Source organism: Stegodyphus dumicola, chromosome 11, assembly GCF_044657685.1.
Source record: "Stegodyphus dumicola isolate Sdum_Otavi_A_Nest chromosome 11, ASM4465768v1".
Classification (NCBI taxonomy): Eukaryota; Metazoa; Arthropoda; class Arachnida; order Araneae; family Eresidae; genus Stegodyphus; species Stegodyphus dumicola.
Genome location: NC_140778.1, coordinates 37,360,617 through 37,380,985, shown reverse-complemented (window position 1 = coordinate 37,380,985; position 20,369 = coordinate 37,360,617). Strand labels below are relative to the sequence as shown.

General features: G+C 36.7%; 1 protein-coding gene across 1 annotated transcript; it reads right to left on the bottom strand.

Annotated features, from left to right (window-relative positions):
- Window positions 1-444: 444 nt before the first annotated feature.
- Window positions 445-1,467, bottom strand: LOC118179924 (ATP-dependent DNA helicase PIF1-like). Its single transcript, XM_035349085.2, has one exon. The coding sequence runs from the start codon at window positions 1,465-1,467 to the stop codon at window positions 445-447; it is 1,023 nt and encodes a 340-aa protein (XP_035204976.2).
- Window positions 1,468-20,369: the final 18,902 nt, after the last annotated feature.

Sequence of the window (20,369 nt, the reverse complement as noted above, 5' to 3'; positions counted from 1 at the left end):
TGTGGTTATAATCATTGGTCTGAAGTATAAAGAAAAGTAAACATAAAAAATTCAAAATCAAAGATAGGAAAGAGTTGAAAGGGAAAGATAGAGAGTACAGTACAGAAAAAATAAAAAGTAACGAAAACATGGATGAAATAAAACATCCTGCTTACAGGAAATTTGGAGTTAAGAACCAATTAAATTTTTAATTTAAGTGTAAGTTAAATTTAGATGACAATGAATTAGAAGAGGAGAGTGTTTGTGTATGTTTGTGGAGCTCGGGCTGGGGTCGCAAGGGCCCCTGACCGATTAATGTCTGTTGGTACGGCAGCACCATTCGGATTATTGCTCATGCTCTCAAGAGAGCACTAAACAATAACATCACTATTTAAAGCATGATAGTCAGAGTTAGTTTGGGAGAGTGGAGAGTGGCAATAATTTTTCGTTAGATTGTCCTTTTCATTAGAGAGCCTCGGGATAAACTATATTTAATGTTCTTCCATTCGGAGCTAAGATGTGTAGATTATCGGCATTACCAACTCTTGAACAACCCACGTACAGTTGACCATGGGAGAAACACGGCTTACGGAGGTCGAGCCCTACAACTTTGAGAGATTGTCCTTGTGCCTTATTAATGCTCATCGCGAAACTCAAACGAACAGGGAATTGTAGACGCTTAAACTGAAACTGGAGATCGGAAGGGATTATAGGAATTCTTGAAATAAACACATCTTCGCCTGCAGCATGTCCGGTCATGATGGTGGCTTCTATAATATTTGGCATCAGTTTCTTGATAGAAAGTCTTGTTCCATTGCAAAGTGCAGGCGGATCCAGATTCCTGAGGAGAATTATCGGTGCTCCAACCTTCAAGTCCAATATGTGGGAGGGTACTCCAGGTGGCTCTAATTTGTTGAGAAACTCTGTCGTATAGTTGACAGCCTCGTCAATATTGCATGTCGTGTCTATAGATTTGTAAATATGAAGAGTTCCGGGTAAGTTCTGTAAAAGTTCCTTGTTGATAACACTGACGGCTTCGTTTGTTGGGGCAAGAATTGCTCTTTCGCACAGCCATGCGTGATCAGTGAAGTGGTGAATCACATTCGGAAACACAGCCTCTTTCAGTTCTTCTTCAGTAGTCACAATCCTTCCAATGCCTTGCATCGCTACATATCCATCTTCATTTTCTGAAGTAAGGGCTCCATTTCCTAGTTTCAGTAGATTATCTGCAAACTGCTGGGCAGAGGGATCACCGTTGAGATGAACTCGCATGTTAGTCGATAATCCAAGTGTTTGAATGCCATTCCAGAAGTAAGAAGATTTTATGCAGGCCTGCATTTCATCTGCCCTCGTTCCACGCGGAATAACTGGTAGCCTCTGTCGAAAATCGCCTGCCAAAACCATTACGACGCCTCTCATTCTGTCATTGTTCCGTCTAAGGTCTTTCATGGTGACATCTAATGCTTCGAATGCGGCTTTGTGGGACATGGTACACTCGTCCTAAACGATGAGCTTGCAATCCTGTAGAACCTTTGCCTTTCCTGAATTCCTTGGGATGTTACACGTTGGAGTCTCTGTGCTTGTCAGATTTAAGGGTAACTTGAACGCCGAGTGAGCAGTCCTACCACCTGTCAAGAGTGTAGCAGCAATGCCGGATGAAGCGACAGCCAGGGCAATCTCATTTCTGTGCCAAAATAAGGTTGATAAGAAACGTCTTCCCGGTTCCGCCTGGAGCATCCAAAAAGAATATACCCCTTTGCCTATCAAAAACTGCTCTAGTAATCTTGTCAAAGGCTTCTTTTTGATCTTGGACCAATTTAGGCTCATTCTCCTGTATATAAGCTGCGAGCACATCCATGTTATAACTTCGTTCTCTAATTACTTCACTGGAAATGGCAGAATCGCTGTTTCTGTTAGGTTGGGGAAGTCCAAAGCTTTTCAGGTTCAATCCTCCTAGAGATATTATCTTGTTCTCAATGTAGATTAGGGCTCTGTTAAAGATGTCGTCATTGTAGTCCAGGTCCATATTCTGCTGCTGGATCCTTGCTTGATGCAGTATGTCTTCAGACAGGTTCTCCCTGTGGTTCATCCATAACTGTTCAGGGCCCGACATGGAGCACGTTTGAAGCATTACAGCAAACAGATTACGCATCATCTTGGGTGATCGAGATGCAGCTGCTTCTTCTAACGCCGTGTTCCAGTGTTCGTCATTCTCCAGAAGTCCTTGAAGTTGGCAGGCCTCTTTGAAAGTGTTGCAGACTCTTCCTTGAACGGTTCTCAAATCCGTGAATGATGCTGGGCCTCTAACTTCATGTAGTAATAGGCGAAGGTGGAAGCATTCGGAGTTGTTGGGATGGACGGTGTAGACACGGCCAAGAGCATCAGTAGACCGGATTCCTGTTTCTTCTGGAACAATTTGTCCTTGTTTACGGCGGTTCAAACTCTTGTTCCTGCTGTTCCATGTGTAGTACTTTGGAATTTGGTTGTAAAGTAAATTGCGAGCAAAGTTATCTTGGGTGCACAGCTTGAAGAAAGATGTGAGCGTTGTTTCCTGGGGTGTCTGGACCCGTTCAGCAGCATTTTCTTCAGTGAAGTACACTCTCTGGCCATTTTCAAGGTGGACGCTTAGATGAACGACTGTGGGATGACGTTCGTGGATTGGAAAGTTGAGTATTCTCCACACTGCTTCATTGCTGCTAATGTATCTTCCCATCTTATATTGATGAATTTCATTCAGTTCATTGGCTCCACTGGTGACATTAAATACAGCCATGTCGGATCCTTTATTGACATACTTGCATACATACTTTATGGACTTGACAGAATTGCAGTACTCAACGTTGATATGTGCGTTAAAAATTTTGGATAGTAGTGGACAGTAAGGAACAATCCAGGCATTGTCCACCGAGACTTCTGATCCTCGTAGATTGATGCTTGCTGTAAAACCTCCATCTGCAGGGCTTCTACGACGATACAGTGGATATCCGTCTTGTCCCGTCTGCGTCTCTTTCAAGAACTGGCGAGGGTATCGCTCTCTTGTCGATTTTTATTTTCCAAACATTTCTTTTTTCGAGGTGGCTGCGGCTTAAGAAACAAAAAGTTTATAAAGTGCAATTCTGAAAAAAAAAAGAAATTAATGTGTCATGAAAACAGCAAACTAAAGCTACAAAAAAGAAATGAATTGTAATTAATCGATTTAATGTATCGTCAAAACAGCAAACTAACGCTAGAATAAAGAAATCAATTGTTACAATCGAACGTTATTTGAAAACAAATAATAATATCAGTGAGTCAAAAAAACCGTGATTAATTAATTATAAATAATTTTTTTAAAATTTTTCTAATTCAAAAATCGAAAATCGGGCTTCGAGGTCTGGTGGCCAGCCCCTTTGTGCTTCCGTATAAAAAATTCCAGGTCCCTGCGTGCCATAGATTTGGCTGGAGAGCTCGGTCAGACAGACAGACAGACAGACTTACACTTGCTTTTATTATTATAGATACTCTTATTTCTGACTTACACCGGTAAATGTCGACATTCACCATCTACTAATGGTATATATATATATATATATATATATATAATCGTTTATTGCAATGAATTGTCGGAAACGCTTTCCTGGCGCCATAGTGACGAGAGACAACACAATAAAAATAGGGTACGAACAGTGTAAAGATATTTGTTATTCTTAGCGCGGCGGAAACTAAGAAATAAGAACAAAAACATTGGATCGTCATCAAAAAAAGTATTCGAAAGTTCCTTCGGGATGTATCCTAAACATGGGTTTGGTAGGGGTAGTCCAGTGCATTGTTCAGCAAGATCACGAGCCCTCACTTGCATTATCACTTCCTCTAGGTTACGTCCAAACATTAGTGCACGAAATCCCCGTTACTACTCCAACAGGAACTTGTGGCACGTATCGTGGCAGCTGCTGGGAATGTCCTGGGGGTGCACGGTATTTTCCAGAACATCTTATGTTCGATGTGCGAGAGATGTGATACCTGCATCAGGGTGCAGGTCGTAATTTCGAAGACCTTCATTGAAGTCCATAAGTGTCTAATTTTGTTCCTATTTTTTAATTTCTCTTGTGCTAAGCATAACTGGTGTCCGTTCTTTCTTGTGTTTTGTGTTGTTTGTATCGACAGGAAAGTGTTTTCGGTCATGTTTTGCCATTTCATTTTTCGTCGTCGTCGTCTCTCTCATATATGTGCATAATTACTTATGATTCAAGTGTTGCTACTATATCATGAAATTTACACACATAGTGTTTAAAATGCTACATATTCCCATCCGAAAATATCTTTTTTTTTCTCTTGCCCTTCAAATAAGAAATGTGTGTCCTTCATTGTAAAATCTCCTGGAACTTTATTTCTTCTTTTTTCGAGGACTATGGAAAAAATATTTCAGTATAGGCAGCTGTCAATATTCTAACATTACATTTTAAAAGCCATTAAAGTGTAGCCGAAACGCTCAGAAAGGCTTAATTCGCTTAGGATTTTGGAAATACATTTTGTAAGACTTCGCAAATTTTCCTTCAATAAATTTAATGGAACAGGCAAAAGAAATTACAGGGAACAATAAATATAGGAGAAAACAGATATATCTTTTCGTAATTTGTTTTGCTTTGTTTGATTTCTTTCATTCTTCCTGTATAAATAATTAAAACTTTAAGAATGCAACTGAAGAATGAGAATAAAATTTTCAATTGAAAAACGAATGGTGGCAAAAATCCTAGTGCTGCTCTGCTGTACCCCGAATTAGACCAGCAATATATTCCGAATTTGGAATAACGAGAAAAAATTTGAAACCTTTGCAGCCAGCGATACAAAGAGATTGATCTGAGAGGAAGATGATTAAATGAGGAAACTCGGAGATAATTTAATGAGGTGTCAGGTTACCTCTACTGGGATAATAATAAGAAAAGGTTAAAATACAAAATACGTAAGTAAATTATACAAAAATTGAAGAAATTTAATATATCTGGCATGCGTAAGAAATAGTAATTGATTCAAAAATGTAAATGAATCCAAAGCTCTCAAACTTATACTCATTTAAATACAGATTTTGCTGATTCAGAAAGTACGTTACTTGTATATCTTCTAAAATGCTTTTTCCATCCTTTGTTTGTAGTTGTTTCATTTTTGATTTCAGTTTCATTTTTTCCTCCTATTTTGCAATTTTCGCATTCTTTCCCTCTGTTTTTAAGCCACCTGTTTATTAGTACTATTATTTATATTACAACTTATATAAAAATTAAGTAAGGAAAAGTAAGGCACTAAAACTTTGCAACATATTACGCTCTACGTGAGATTCATGGTGGTCGCTTATTACATACAAATCATGCAAAATGCTTTAACTCTTTCGCATCGAGGGACGACCAAATCTGTTTTCAATAAACATCGAAAACGCCCGTGTTTACGAATTTGTCTTGGAATAGTATTCCTTTCCCCCTCCGGTTTCATCCATTGTGTGCAGTTTCACCTTAGGGTCGGTTTGCACCTGCGAACGTCAATAGCTTTCCGTTTTTCTCCTTTATTTGCTTCAAAAGAATGATTGACATGTCTTTTAACAACCCGCGAAACCAATGAGCCATACACACTAACGTGGAGGGGAAAGAACTAGGTAGAAAATAAACGAGGCGTTGCGTCGGTTTGCTGTTGCCTGAATGAACGGGCGTTACGGGCGACTTCGATGCGAAAGAGTTAATTTCTCTCCTTGGCTTTAGGTCCTAACAACGAAAACTACAAATTCGCCCTTTGTAGAAAAACATTCTGTCAGGCAATGAATCTACGGTTAGGTTTTTCCCTATGAAACTGAGCCAAAAGTGTTATATAGTATCTAAATATGGAAGTGTTGTACATGTTAAACGTGATCTTCGTTGCATTACTTTCACTCTTTTACTACTGAAATAAAGATATAGTGATTATTTTGTAGATTGGAAAACCCTCCTTGTGATCATGAAAAGGAGCAAAAACTGGAAAACGAGAAAGAACTAGAAAAGAAGCGAGAACAGGAAAAGATGCAAGAGCTGAATAAAAAGGAAGAACAGGAAAAGAAGGAGAAACTGGAAAAGAAGCAAGAACTGAAAAACAAGAAAAAACTGGAATTGACACAAAAACGAGAAAAGAAGCAAGAACTGAAAAAGAAGCAAAAGCTGGAAAAGATACAAAAACGAGAAAAGAAGCAAGAACCGGAAAAGATACAAGAATTGGAAAATAAGCAAGAACTGAAAAAGAAGCAAGAGCAGGAAAAGAAGAGAAAACTTGAAAAGAAGCAAGAACTGAAAATGAAACAAGAGCAGAAAAAGAAGCAAAAACTGGAAAAGAAGGAAGAACTGAAAAACAAACAAAAACTGGAAAAGCAACAGAAACTAGAAAAGAAGCAAGAACTGAAAAAGAAGCAAACTCTGGAATGGATTCAAAAACTAGAAAAGAAAGGAGAACTAAAAATTCAGAAACAAATGGAAGAGATACAAAAACAAGTAAACAAAAAAGAACTGAAAAGACAGAAGAAACTGGAAAAAATGCAAAAACAAAAAAACAAAGATGAACTGAAAAAGAAGAAGAAACTGGAAAAAATGGAAAAAATAAAGGACAAAGAAGAACTGAAAAAGAAGAAGAAACTGGAAAAAATGGAAATACAGGAAACGAAGAAAGAGCCGGAAAAAATGCCAGAACTGGAAAATATAGACGAGTCAGAAAAGACGCAATACCTGGAAAAGAAGCAAAAAACGGAAAAGAATACAAATCTGAAAAACAAGCTGGAACCGGAAAAGAACTGTCAAACCCGAAAAGGAAACCGGATGAACTGCGAAAAGAGCCAGAACTGGATAACGACTGTAGAACGATTGATTTAATGACCAAACGAAGCAAGATCCGGAAAAGAAAAATAGAACAAATAAATCATATACCATTGCAAATAATACCACTGCAAACATTAAATATTAACGCCAAAAAAGTAAACACCCTTCTTCAAGGGGGCCTTGCAATACACTGTCATAATCCAGAAGACATAGAAAAAAATGAGTTATAACCTCATTGCCAAAACAGTTGCAAAAGATATAGTTAACATAAAATTTCCTGAAGCCGGAATACCAAATTGCACAATTCATAATATTCCAAAAAATTTCAACTCTGATGAACTGATTCAAATTATCGCCCAAGAAACATAATATTTCCGAGCTAAGACCTATATTTAAACTGAATGAACCAAATAATACTCATAAATGGATCATAAAATGTCACGGTAAAACTTTCCAAATTTTATGAGTAAAAAACAAATATATATTGGATGGCGCACCAATAAAATAACCCAGTTTATCGGTGTACGCAGATGTCAAATCTGCCAGGATTTCTCCCATAAGACAAAGAAACCAAAATGCTCATTCTTCATTGGAAATTATCATGTTTCTTGCGTTCTTCCCAAACTCCGTACTGCATAAACTGCTGGATTAACAATGAAAAGTATGAAGCAAACTTTGAGTGTAGACATCCAGCTTTAGCTATTTCCTGGTCCACATATCAAACAGAAGTTAGACGAGTAAAATCCAATACATATTATCAACAATAATACAAGATCCTTCAGACTATCTATAGACCATTTCCATCAATAAAAAGAATAATAATGTCATCCGCTTTCTCAAAATAAATCTTCAAAGAGAGAAGACCGCCACCGACAAACTAAGTCAGTATCAAGTAGATTATCTGGCAGATTTTATTATAACACAAGAATCTTATTGCATCACTGGCAAAGTAGGAAGAATTCCAAATAACTGGACAATTATTCAACGTCATGCTTCAACCGGTGTTTTATCTCCTCGTACAGCCATATTCATTCCAAACAATAAATGGAATTCTACAATAATGATTAATACTCGAGATATAATCACAATTTCAATCAATACTAATGCATCTCAGCTTCTTATTACTAGTATCTATATATCTCCGTGAAAAATCCAAATCAAACCTTATCCATACTAAATGAAATCTTACAACAATAATAATAGTCCGCCTGTTATTAGTGGAGACTTTAACTCCCATAGTACGTAATGGGGATACTTACAAACCGATCACAGAGGAGAAATACTTGAAGAATTTTTAAATGCAAACAATCTCATTCTACATAATCATTTTACTGACCGACCTACCTTTGATAATACCTACAATAAAGATTGGACTGATCTTCTTATTTCTACAACACATCTTGATAATAAAATTAACAACATATCAATACTAGATGAACACTGAGTCTGATAACAAATATATCTCTTTTGATATAACTGAATATACGTCCTTTACTGCACTTACAAGATATAAAATCAATAATAACAAAGAAAAGAAATTTCAACAAAAGTTCAATTCAAACTCAAATGACTTTCTAAATTCTATTATTCTGTGTACAACAAAAACAGAACTTAATAATATTACCAAGGAACTTATCAGAAAGTTTCAAGATACCTAAGAACGTACCTTCTTCAAAAGATCATCAATTCCCATTATAAAAATCAACTGGTGACGAAAGAACTCCGCAAAGAAACACACAAAACACGAGCATTACGAAGAAAACTCAAATCATCGCAAACTGATGAAGAACGACTCAACCTACTTCAAAAATACAAAAAACGAAAAGCCTCATATAAAAAGCAAATAATATCTGCAAAACGTTAACCATGGTGCAACTATTGTTCTAACAACCAGGATACGTATGTCTCCTTGTACAAAATTGAAACCAACAAAATCTTCCACCCAACGCAACTTACAGTCACTAATACGGGAAATAATGATAAGAACGTTACGAAGATCACTTTAGAAAACATCCTAGATGTTATTCTACCAAACGAAAGCATATATGATGATTCAACTGAACAAAGATTAATTCGTTTTAATCTACTTCCACGAAAATGATATCCCATTTACATCCATGGACCTCAATCGAGTTATTAAAATACTCAATAACAAAAATGCTCCTGGACCAGATAGAATCTGCATTCAAATTATACATAAAACTAATTTTAAGCTAATTCTAATCTGCAATAAATGTCTTCAACTATGTATTTTTCAAGACTGCTTAAAAACAGGACAAATCACACTCTTCCTCAAAAAGAAAAAAGCTCCTGATAATCCTAATTCCTATCGGCCAATTAACCTTCTTCAAGCTCTTGGAGAAATTCTTGAACGTTGTATTATAGGAAGACTCGAATACCAATTTCACCATCAAAAATTCATCAAGGAAAATCAGTATGGATTTAGGCAGCAAAAATCTACCATTCATGCAACCAGTGCAGTCCTAAATCAAATCGATGTTAATAAAATCAATAACCTACACTCCGCAATAATCAGCTTAGATCTTAAATCAGCCTTTGATTCATTATGGCGGCCTTCAATTAAAGAAGCACTTAGAAATATTGAATGTAATTATAATATTTATCAAATAATCAATAATTTCCTTTATAATCGCCATAATCTCATTTTATATAAGAATACTTTAATCAGAAGAAAACAAGTTCGTGGATGTTCACAAGGCGCATGTATGAGCGCAGAATTATGGAATATTACATTTAATAAAATTATAAAAAGTGGCTGGCTTCCTTTTGCTAAAATTACTGCTTTCGCCGATGATGTCGCATTTGTTATCAGTGGAAGGTCCTACTTAATCCTTCGAAGAAATTGTCAAGAAATAATAGCCATATTCCAGCAAGAATGCAAGAAAATTAAACTTGAAATTTAATCCTCCAAATCTAGAATCATGACAAATAATAAACCTGGATAAAATCTTACTAAGCAACTTTCTGTTAAAATAAATGGCGAAAAAAATCAAGCATACTAAATCAATCAAATACCTAAGAAATTATAATACATGAAAACAACATCTTATCGAATACCTAAAAGAACTTAAAATTCGTACACATTCTATAGGTCAAAATCTTCGACATGTGCATGGCACAAATTCGGGTTTAAATCCCCATATCACCAAATTACTATATCGTACAGTAATAACCAAAATGATTACCTACGGCTCTGCCATCTGCGCATTCCCTATAACCACAAGAAAAAAAAATTCTTACCTCAACACAACGACAATTTACACTTAATATTTCCAGAGGCTTTCGAAATACCTCCAGTACTACTCTTAATATCTTAGCTGGAACTATTCCACTCCATGTCGAATCCATTCAGGAAGCAAATTATTCTACAATATATCAACTTCGCGATGATATTACTTTTAACAAAACCATATACATCACAGAGGATTACGAAATGTGCCCTGCTCCTTACAATAGACATCTCCTGCTGTATCACACACAAAAATAAAAACAGCAATAAACACTAAAACTAAAAACAATTCAACTGAAGTATTTAATTATAGAATAAAATATTAATACTGACCATCAATCTGCCATCTATGCTATCTCTAACCCAGAAAATCAGACTTCTATTGCTTATGACATCAATAACCTCTCTAAAAAAACAAATAATTTAAAAATTCATATATCATGGAAAAGAGGACATAGTAGAATTGCCGGTAACTTAACATTCGACAAACTTGCAAAGAAGCTGTTTCTAATCAAGAAAGCAATTTTCTATATACGAAATTTCCGAAATCTTATCTTCGACTGCCCATAAAAGAACAAATTACCCAAATATGCCAAGAACAATGGAATAACGCATCTACAGGTCGACGAAATTACTAGTTCTAACCCTATTGCAATACTGACACCAAGAGTACATAATCCTTTTTAACATGTAATATTACAGGCCATGGGCCATATCGTGTTTATTTTCATCAAAGAAACTTAATAGACACTGACTTCTGTATATGCTGCTAGAAAGGAGACAGTGATCACTCTCTTTTCTCATCTCCTCTCAAGAAAACGTTTCATATTCGCGCACCCAGAAATATTGATATATCATTCAAAAGAACGATCAGCAAACTTCAACATCTTCATTCTAATATGAAACAAATTCACCAAAACTTAACACAATTGGATTAAATCAATGCAGAGTAACCCCATCTACAACAGACGAAATATAACAAAATATTTAATTTTCACCTTTGTAGGATTTTAAGATAATTATCGATCTTTGTCACAAATACTTATTTGTACTGATCGTAATAAAAAAAGCCTTGCAAAATCCATAATAAACAGAATGAAATAAAAAAATTGAGTCGTCAGAGTAAACGAGAACTAAAAGGGTGAGTCATGATATTGATTTGCTGTGTCATGACAAAAATGAGCTATGAATATTGTACGAGTCATGTAAAATATATGAACTTAAACGAGAAACGTTTTATGATGTCTGTAATCATGAACACTTTAGTGACTCACGAACTCTGCCTAATGAATACTGAAAACTATTTGTGATCATGAACTCTAAAATACAATTTTATTCTCTTCTACGTGTTATACTTCTATTTTATTAATTTTATTATATGATATATCATATATTATCCTATACTTTAGCACTTTATTCAAAATTATAATTTTATTATATGATATATTATGTACTATTCTATACTTTATGTATTAAGCTATATTTTATTTCCCATATTTTAAGTATTATTCAGTATTTGTCATGATATATTCTGTTTTAGCATTTTATTCCAAATTTGAAAAATTCAAAATTTTGTTATAATGGCACATTATGTGTTATTGTATACTTGATGTATTAGTCTACATATATTTTTCTTCTATTTTAAGAATTATTCCAAATTTGCCATATGATATCTCTACATATAATAAAAGAAAGAGTCTGTCTGTGTGTTGTGTGTGTTTCTTTCGTTCGCGCTGCGCGTAAGCTAATAGACACAGGGCTACAAAATTTGCTACATAGGTGTATCTAGACAAGGGCCAGTGCACCTCGAAGCGATTTTTTCGAAATTCGAATTCGAATTTTTTTTTATTTTATGTTTTGTGACGAAATCGCGTCATTTTGAGACATAATGGGCTATAGGAAAGCGAGATTTTACTCTACACACTCCATTTCCAAATCGTCATGAAAGGTAAGCACTTTGATATTTTACGAACTTAAAATAAATTTCTTGTTTCAATAAATCGATTAAATACGAATTTATTTAACAAATGGAGCTTAACACATTTTCAACGGGATATTTTCTAAAAAAGTTTATTTTTAAAAATGTACAGTTTATTTTTCTTTGATTTTTGGACACGTTAAACTTTCATCGTTGCGACTGCTTTTACAAAAAGAATTTTGGAAAACTGATAATATTTTGTACTTTTAAAAATATGTTTAAATGAAGCTTCCGAGTACACTTCGCACATCTCACATCTTTAAAAATGTGATTTTGGCAACAATTTTCCTGTCTTATTGTTGTTGATATATTTTTGATGAAATCGCATCATTTTAAATAGTTTCATTCTTTTAGAAATATGGGTTTCGCAACAATTTTTCATCGTATTTCTTATGTCACTGTTTTTAAGAAATTGGCATATTTCATTGTCATGTATATATATCTATATATATATAATACATTTTTATTGATTTTTTTGATAAAGTTGTTCTGTAGAGTAAAATTCTCCTCGGAATTTTATGTTTTTTGAGTTGTTTTCATGTTAATTTTTGCTTATTTCACTGTTTGTAAAATACTGAAAAGTTTTGCATATTTTTTTTCTTCAACGGAAAGTTGGTTATTTTTTTATTAGGATAATAATTATTTGCATTAAGGGTGTAGGGTTTATATTTATTTTAACTAACATTTATTTTAAGTTTAAACTATCTTTCCTGTCAAGCCTTACTTTTCCCTGGAATTGCCAATGCCAGAGTTTGTAAATTTTAGTAGAACGCGCAAAGGATTCAAATTGTCAGCGGAAGTAATCTGAGTTAATTAGAAGGGAAACGAGTTCGAAGGTGTGCTTTCTTGCTTCACGAGAGTGGAGGTGCTTTCTTGCTTCACGAGAGTGGAGGTTAGAAATTGAAGAACCGCGCGTTTCGGCCTGTGTGCTTGCCTCGGCAGATTGTTAATTTTTCTACGTAATATGCAGAAGTTTGCTGAATTATCAGCGGTATCTTAGAACGCGGTGAGGTTAGTTACGTTTAGAGAGCCTCGTAGTTAGTCACTTGTTATTATTCTTTTTTTAGTTTCTTATTTTTATTTTAACGCCGGGTCGGTGTAGTTTGCGAGCGTCAAGAGCACGCATTTGTAATTTCTAGTTGAATAAAAAGGGATTTAAACCCTTCTCAAGACTTTGTCTAAATTCCAGTTCTTAGCAGTCACCACTATTGTTGAGTTCAGGTTGGAAGCGCGCAACATAACATTAGCGCCTTAACACTTGTCGAACTGAAATGGCCGAAAATTGGATGGAAGTTGCTGGACAACAACAAGAAATGGCAAGCCAATTGGAAGGATTTGGATACCTGGTCCAGACGATGACAGCGTCAATCAAGCCAAACGTCAATTTCGACGGAAAAAATTCGGTGGCGGTATTTCTAGAATGCCTCGACAATCACTTCCAGCTCTACCCTGTGCCTGAAAGACAAAAACTTGCCATCGCCACATCTGCACTAAGAGGACAGGCCGCGCTATGGTGGAAGAATATAGGCAAATTTTTATTAGGAAAATTCGCAGGCCAGACATATACATTTGAAAATTTCAAAAAATCGTTATTAAAGGCCTTCCCCATAGTGAAAGATCGAGCAAAGCTAGAAGCCGAACTGTATAGTTTTTATCAACGGAATATAGAAGAGTTGACGGACTTTATTCTGCGAAAAATTAAGCTGACGGATATGCTGTATGGGAAGAAACCCGACGCGGAGATTATTGAAATAATCTTACCAAGATTGTTACCTGCTGTTCAAGACTATACTTCGAAATTAGAAACCCAAGCACATTACAGGAGCTCTTCGAATTAGCCGTCAAGTTCCAAAATCGCAGAATAGCGGAAAAAGCTAGAGGGGCGTCGTATTCTCAAAGTATCCGAAGGCAATCTTCAAATGAGCAGACCAGAAATGCAAACATATTCAGGAAATGTTGAAGAACAAAATAATAACGCCCATAAATAGTGAGTACGCGAGTCCAGTCGTACTATGTAAGAAAAAGAACGAGTTTCCTCCTTCTGATAAAAGGGCTTGGAGGTTTGCTATCGATTACAGAAAACCTAATAGTATTACTAAATTCCCAGTTTACCCTTTGCCGGTTATAGAGGAAATTATTAGAAAGATTAAATCTACAAGATACATGACTACTTTGGACTTAACGTCTGGCTACTATCAAATAGCTATGAGACCCGAAGACATACATAAAACCACGTTTATAACAAAATCGGGCACTTATGCATTTTTACGCATGTCCTTTGGGTTGTGTGGGGCCCCATCAACATTCCAGAGAGCTATGGACATTGTTCTAAAGCTTGTCCTAGGAAAATCGACTTTAATCTATATAGATGATATAATTATAAAGAGTAGTACGTTGGAACAACATATTAAAGATCTAGAAGAAGTTTTTAAATTATTAAAAGAGGCCGGTCTTACAATTAACGCCTCAAAATGCAAGTTCGCAACTAAAGAACTTAAATATCTGGGTTATAAACTTTCGCAAAAGGGTGTAGAAACTCAAGATTCAAAAATAAAAGCAATCAAGAATTTCCAACCTCCCAACACCGCCAAGAAACTTTCTTCTTGCCTTGGGTTATGTTCTTATTATCAGCTATTCATTAAAGATTTTGCTAATATTGTTGAACCCTTTTAGTAATTAAAAGAAAGAAAAGTAAATTCATGTGGACAGCAGAAGCAAATACCGCATTCGAAAGGTTAAAAGAAGCGCTTATCAATGCCTCTGTTTTGAAATTCCCGGAGGGGGACGAAAACCTGGAAATTGCAGCAGATGCTACGGACTATGCTGTGGGTGCGGTTCTTATGCAAAATGGCCATTCTTTGGCATTATTTAGTAAAACGTTGAATCATACACAAAGGAATTATACAGCTACAGAGAGAGAAACATTAGCCGTATTAATGGCTGTACACAAATTTCGAGTTTATTTCGGCAAAGCGCCAGTAACAGTCTTTTCGAATCATGCGGCTGTTGGTAGAATTTACTCGGGAAAAAACCTAACGCCCAGGTTAATAAGATGGGCTTTAAAACTCCAAGAATATAATCTCATAATCAAATATAAATCTGGTAAGGAAAACAATGTAGCTGGCGAACTTTCTCGTATAAAACTGGACGATGAAGGCAATGAACTTAAATGCGCTGTGTTGACTTCAAAAATTTTAGATTCTATAGATACAATTATTGCTGAATTGAAAGCTGATCGTGAATTTGGAAGTATCTATGCGTATTTGAAAGACCCCGAAAGCTTTGAACACACAGATATCGACGCGATAAGAAATAGAGCAGAAAACTATGAAATAATAGATAATCTATACTATTAAAATCTGTGTGCCTCTGTCTGTTTGTGTGTTTGTAACATCATCTTCTCAAGAACGGCTGGGTGTAGAGCTTAGCGGAAGGTGCCGTTGGATTCAGAATGCCCGTGGCTCGCCATATTGACCATCGGCATCTTCGTGCGACTTTAATTAGCCGAGATATTAATTAAAAACTGCTTTTTCCCCTACGTTTCCCTACGTTTTGCACTTTCTTTCACGGGTTTCCCCTATTTTAGGGATTTCGCCGAGTGCCAAATTCGTTTTTCTCGAATATCTGCGGAACGGCTCCGAGTTGCGATTCGAAACGCATATCCCCGTATTCGAAAAAAATCAACGAATCCATCGATACCGGTCCCATCTTCGTACGACAATAATCGGCGGAGTTATTAATTAAAAACTGCGAAAACGTTATTTCATTTTTCGGAGTGGCAACCGTCTCGGAATTAGCTGAGATAAAATTGCTGTTTCGAAAGCGCCGGGGGGATGACAATTGCTTCCGCTCGAGATTTGTGCTGGCGAAAGGTCACGTGTCAATTTCTTTTTTCTTAAATATCTATGGAACGGCGCTGAGTTGGAATTCGAGGCAGGTGTCTGCGGATTCCAAAAAATTCTACGAATCCAATGATACCATTCTCATCTTCGTAGGACGTTAATCAGCTGAGATATTAATTAAAAACTGTGAAAACGCTAATTTTCGGGCTCATTTTTCCGATTGCAACAGTTTCTTGAATCGCCGCAGATACAAATCAAGGTTATATTCTAAAGTTGAATAAAGCACGCGATTGCATGTTACCTAACTGTATTTTAAAAATATTTCGTTAATGTAGGCATTTTAAATAAACAGCTGCTTTTCACAATTTTTTTTTAATTTCAGGTTAGGATGATTGTCACGTTAATTCTTTTATTGATATTGAATAAAAGTTATTATATTACATTAAATTTAAATGATGACGTTCTTGAAGTTGTACAACTTTAATCAGCTGGGATATTAATTAAAAAATCTGAAAAAGCTATTTTTTAAGAATATGTTGTTATTTTTTTAATAATAAATTTGATTTTTTGGAATAATATATTTTTTTATGTTATTAGATACGTGCACTTAATTTAGATATTATCTTTTAATGCAAATGATATTTTAAATAAGTTCGCACCAATAAAAATTAAATTCACACTTTTTTTTTTTTTTTTTTAGATTAAAGATTTTTCTTTGCTCCTTTGAGATGGTATACGGTAACTTTCGAATCCCGGTGAGCAGGCAGGCTACACTCATGTTTTTTGTGATTTTACGCATATCTGTTGTGTATGCAGTGTCTTCTGGATGCATAAATGAATAAAGCTGAACTCTGGTAGTTCGGTCCTAATTTCGAATCCCGGCGAACGGGCTGGGTCCATGGGTGTTTGCGTGATTTTACGCATGTGCCTCGTGTACGCAGCATCTTCTGGATGCATAAGTGAATAAAGCGGCCGAAATTCGCTGAAAACCTCTGATTACTGGTAGTTCGGTCCAACTTTCGAATTCAAGCGACCGTGTTGGCTCAATGTGTGTTTTCGGGATTTTTCGCATGTGTAACGTGTATGCGGTATCTTCTGCATGCATACTTGAATAAAGCGGGAGCAGCCGCGCAAAACTACAGAACACTGGTAGTTCGGTCCAACTTTCGAATTCCGGGGTACTGTATATAAAATTTGGTCGCATACGTGAATACAGCGCGCGGATACCGGGTAAAACCGCTGAACACTGGTAGTTCGGTCAAACATTCGAATCTCTGCGAGCGGGCTGGCTGCATGGGTGTTTTCCTGATTTTCCGCATGTGTATAGTGTATAAAGTGATTTCTGGATGCATATGTGATAAAAGTGGGCGCAGCCTGCTCAAAACCTCTTAACGCTGGTAGTTCGATCCAACTTTCGGTGTCGGCGAACGAGCTGGCTCCCCGGGTGTTTTCTTGCTTTAACTCATGTGTATCGTTTATGCAGTATCCTCTCCATGCTTATGTGTATAAAGCGGGCGCAGCCCGCTCCACAAAATCGCTGAACACTGGTATTTCGGTCCTACTTTCGAATTCCGGGGTACTGTATATAAAATTTGGATGCAAACGTGAATACAGCGCGCGGATACCGGGTAAAACCGCTGAACACTGGTAGTTCGCTCAAACTTTCGAATCTCGGCGAGCGGGCTGGCTGCATGGGTGTTTTCGTGATTGTTCGCATGTGTATCGTTTATAAAGTATCTCATGGATGCATACGTGAATAAAGCGGGCACAGAATACTGGTAATGCGGTTCTGGTAATCTATACTATTAAAATCTGTGTGCCTCTGTCTGTTTGTGTGTTTGTAACATCATCTTCTCAAGAACGGCTGGGTGTAGAGCTTAGCGGAAGGTACCGTTGGATTCAGAATGCCCGTGGCTCGCCATATTGACCATCGGCATCTTCGTGCGACTTTAATTAGCCGAGATATTAATTAAAAACTGCTTTTTCCCCTACGTTTCCCTACGTTTTGCACTTTAGTTTCCTGGTTTGGCAACAAAAAATTTATTTACGAATTTTGGATTTGGAAGGAGACAGTCGTAATTTTTTCCAGCATTTCAAATTTCGTAAATATTCTTATTATTACTCATTGCACTTAATCTTTATTTCTTTTTACAGGATATTTGATTGTTTTTTGCATTTATATTTGTAGTTTTAGTAATTTAAAGTAGTATTTTAGACTTTTATATGCTCCTGTTAGTTTAGAACTTGAGAATTCTTCGGAACATTAACTTGGTGACTCTTTTTATATATTTAATGTATTATTTTGTAATTTTTTAAAGATCTATTCATTTGTGTTTTATATTTCTGTTATTGTTGGTCGATAAATTGCATTTACATTTTATATTTTTGACATTTTCCTGTGTGCGATAACAATTATCGTTTTAACGCGATCGAATGTTCTATATTTTATTAGATTTGTTATTTTGTTAGGTTTGTTATTTGAATTTCAGAATTGATTTCAGAAGTTCCTAATTTATATTTGTATTTATACCTTTTATTTATTTTGTGTTTAGGTTTTCATTTTCTGTTTATGTGCATTGTTCTCAGATTGACCTAATTATTAGAAATATTTTCATAATTTTTATCTGTGCTTGGAATTTTTCATAATATTACCCATATTATTTCTTATTTGCCAGCAATTTTTTAACAGGGAAGTTTTTGTTTTACATTTTTGATTTTTTAAAATTAATTTGATCTAAAGTGGAAAATTTTTCATTTAGTCTAGGATTATTTTAAAATTTGTGTTGTATACATATAGAATGCATTAATTTTTTTTCCACCAGTATTGGTTTAATGAGCAATTTTTTTCTTTCATCTGCGTAGTCAATTTTTTGAGTCGAGTTAATATTTTAGTAGTGCTTTTTTTAACGTACTGAAATGCCGAAACGGAAAAGAGGCATTACAGGAGATGCATCAAGAAGACGAAGAGCTGAAGCACAGAGTTTACGGCGAGCTGCAGAAAATGAAGAAGAAACTGCTGCGAGACTGAGCACGCAAGCGCGTCGGCAAGCAAACCTACGCGCTCAAGAAACGGAAGAAGAAACCGCTACGAGACTCGGCAGGAAAGCTCAACATCAAGACAACTTGCGTGCTGAAGAAACGGAACAAGAAACCATTAGGAGACTCAGCAGGCAATCCCAATGTCAAGAAAATTTGCGTGCTCAAGAAAGTGAAGAAGAAACCAGTAGGAGGCACAGACTGGACTCTCATCGTCATCGTCAAGTTCGAGCGGAAGAGTCGGAAGAAGACGCTGCTACACGAAGAACGCGAGACGCTGCACGCCACAGACAAGTCCTATCCGAAGAAACAATGTCCGTACGAGAAGACAGGCTACGCATGAATGCAGCACAACGTTCACGCAGCACTCTTCACAATGCAGGAAGATGTGGACTCGAAGTTTATGTTGAGCAACACAGCGCCGGTTCAATGGAAGCTTCCTGCGATCTCTGCAACGGATTGTTCTTTACGGGAGAAAGGAATGCAAGAGGAAGATACATGCACTGCTGTAACAATGGGAAAATTGTCGAAGCTGAAAGAAGATATCCAGAAGAATGGCACAATTTAATGAATGGGAACCACCCGTTTTCTGAAGAGTTTTTTGCCAACATACGTACTTACAACTGCCTGCTCAGTTTTGCTTCATTGGGTGCCAATATAGAAATGCCTTCGGGTTCGGGTCCCTACTGCTTCAGGATTCACGGTGCCATATATCATCGAACGAGCCACCGTCATCCGCCTCATCCCGGTCAAGAACAGTATGCTCAGCTGTACATTTTAGATTCGGATCAAGCCCTCAGGCAGAGAATGAACATATTTGGAAATGTTGCCCTGAACGCCGAACTCCTGAGACAGTTGGACACAGTTTTAAGGAACGTTAATCCATATGCGGAAGCCTACAAGATGCTGAAGGAATTCGAAGAAGAAACTGTACGAGAGCAAGGTGCCGAAACTGCTGCGGATATCCGCATGTACATCAACAAGGGTGAAAGTGTTGCTGCAGGCGAGCACAGGGGACGTTACAATGCTCCGAAAGAAAATGAAGTTGCAGTCGTCTTCAAGAGTACGGACGGCGCTCCTCCATCAAACCGAGACATCGTGATCCATCCAAGAGGTGGCGGTCTCATCAACATGAGTACCTTAAATCCCAACTTGGAACCCATGACGTACGTACTTTTCTTTCCTCACGGCGAGCAAGGATTCAGAGTCGGACAGCAATACACAGAGTTACAGTTTTACAGTCACAGGGTGTCCGTACGACGAGATTGCTACAACCCGATTTTGTATGGCCGGAAATTGTTTCAGCAGTATCTCGTGGATGCATACGTAAAAGTTGAAGGCAACAGGATTGCGTACCTCCGGAGCCATCAGACGAATCTGAGAGTGGAAACTTACATGGGTCTTGCCGATCACATTTACAGAGTTGGTCAAGAGACGGGCGTCCGCCCTGGAATACCGGTTATACTTCCGTCAACGTTTATAGA

Excerpts from the sequence above, each read along its gene's own strand:
- LOC118179924 (XM_035349085.2), bottom strand. The coding sequence starts at position 1,467 with ATGTCCCACAAAGCCGCATTCGAAGCATTAGATGTCACCATGAAAGAC.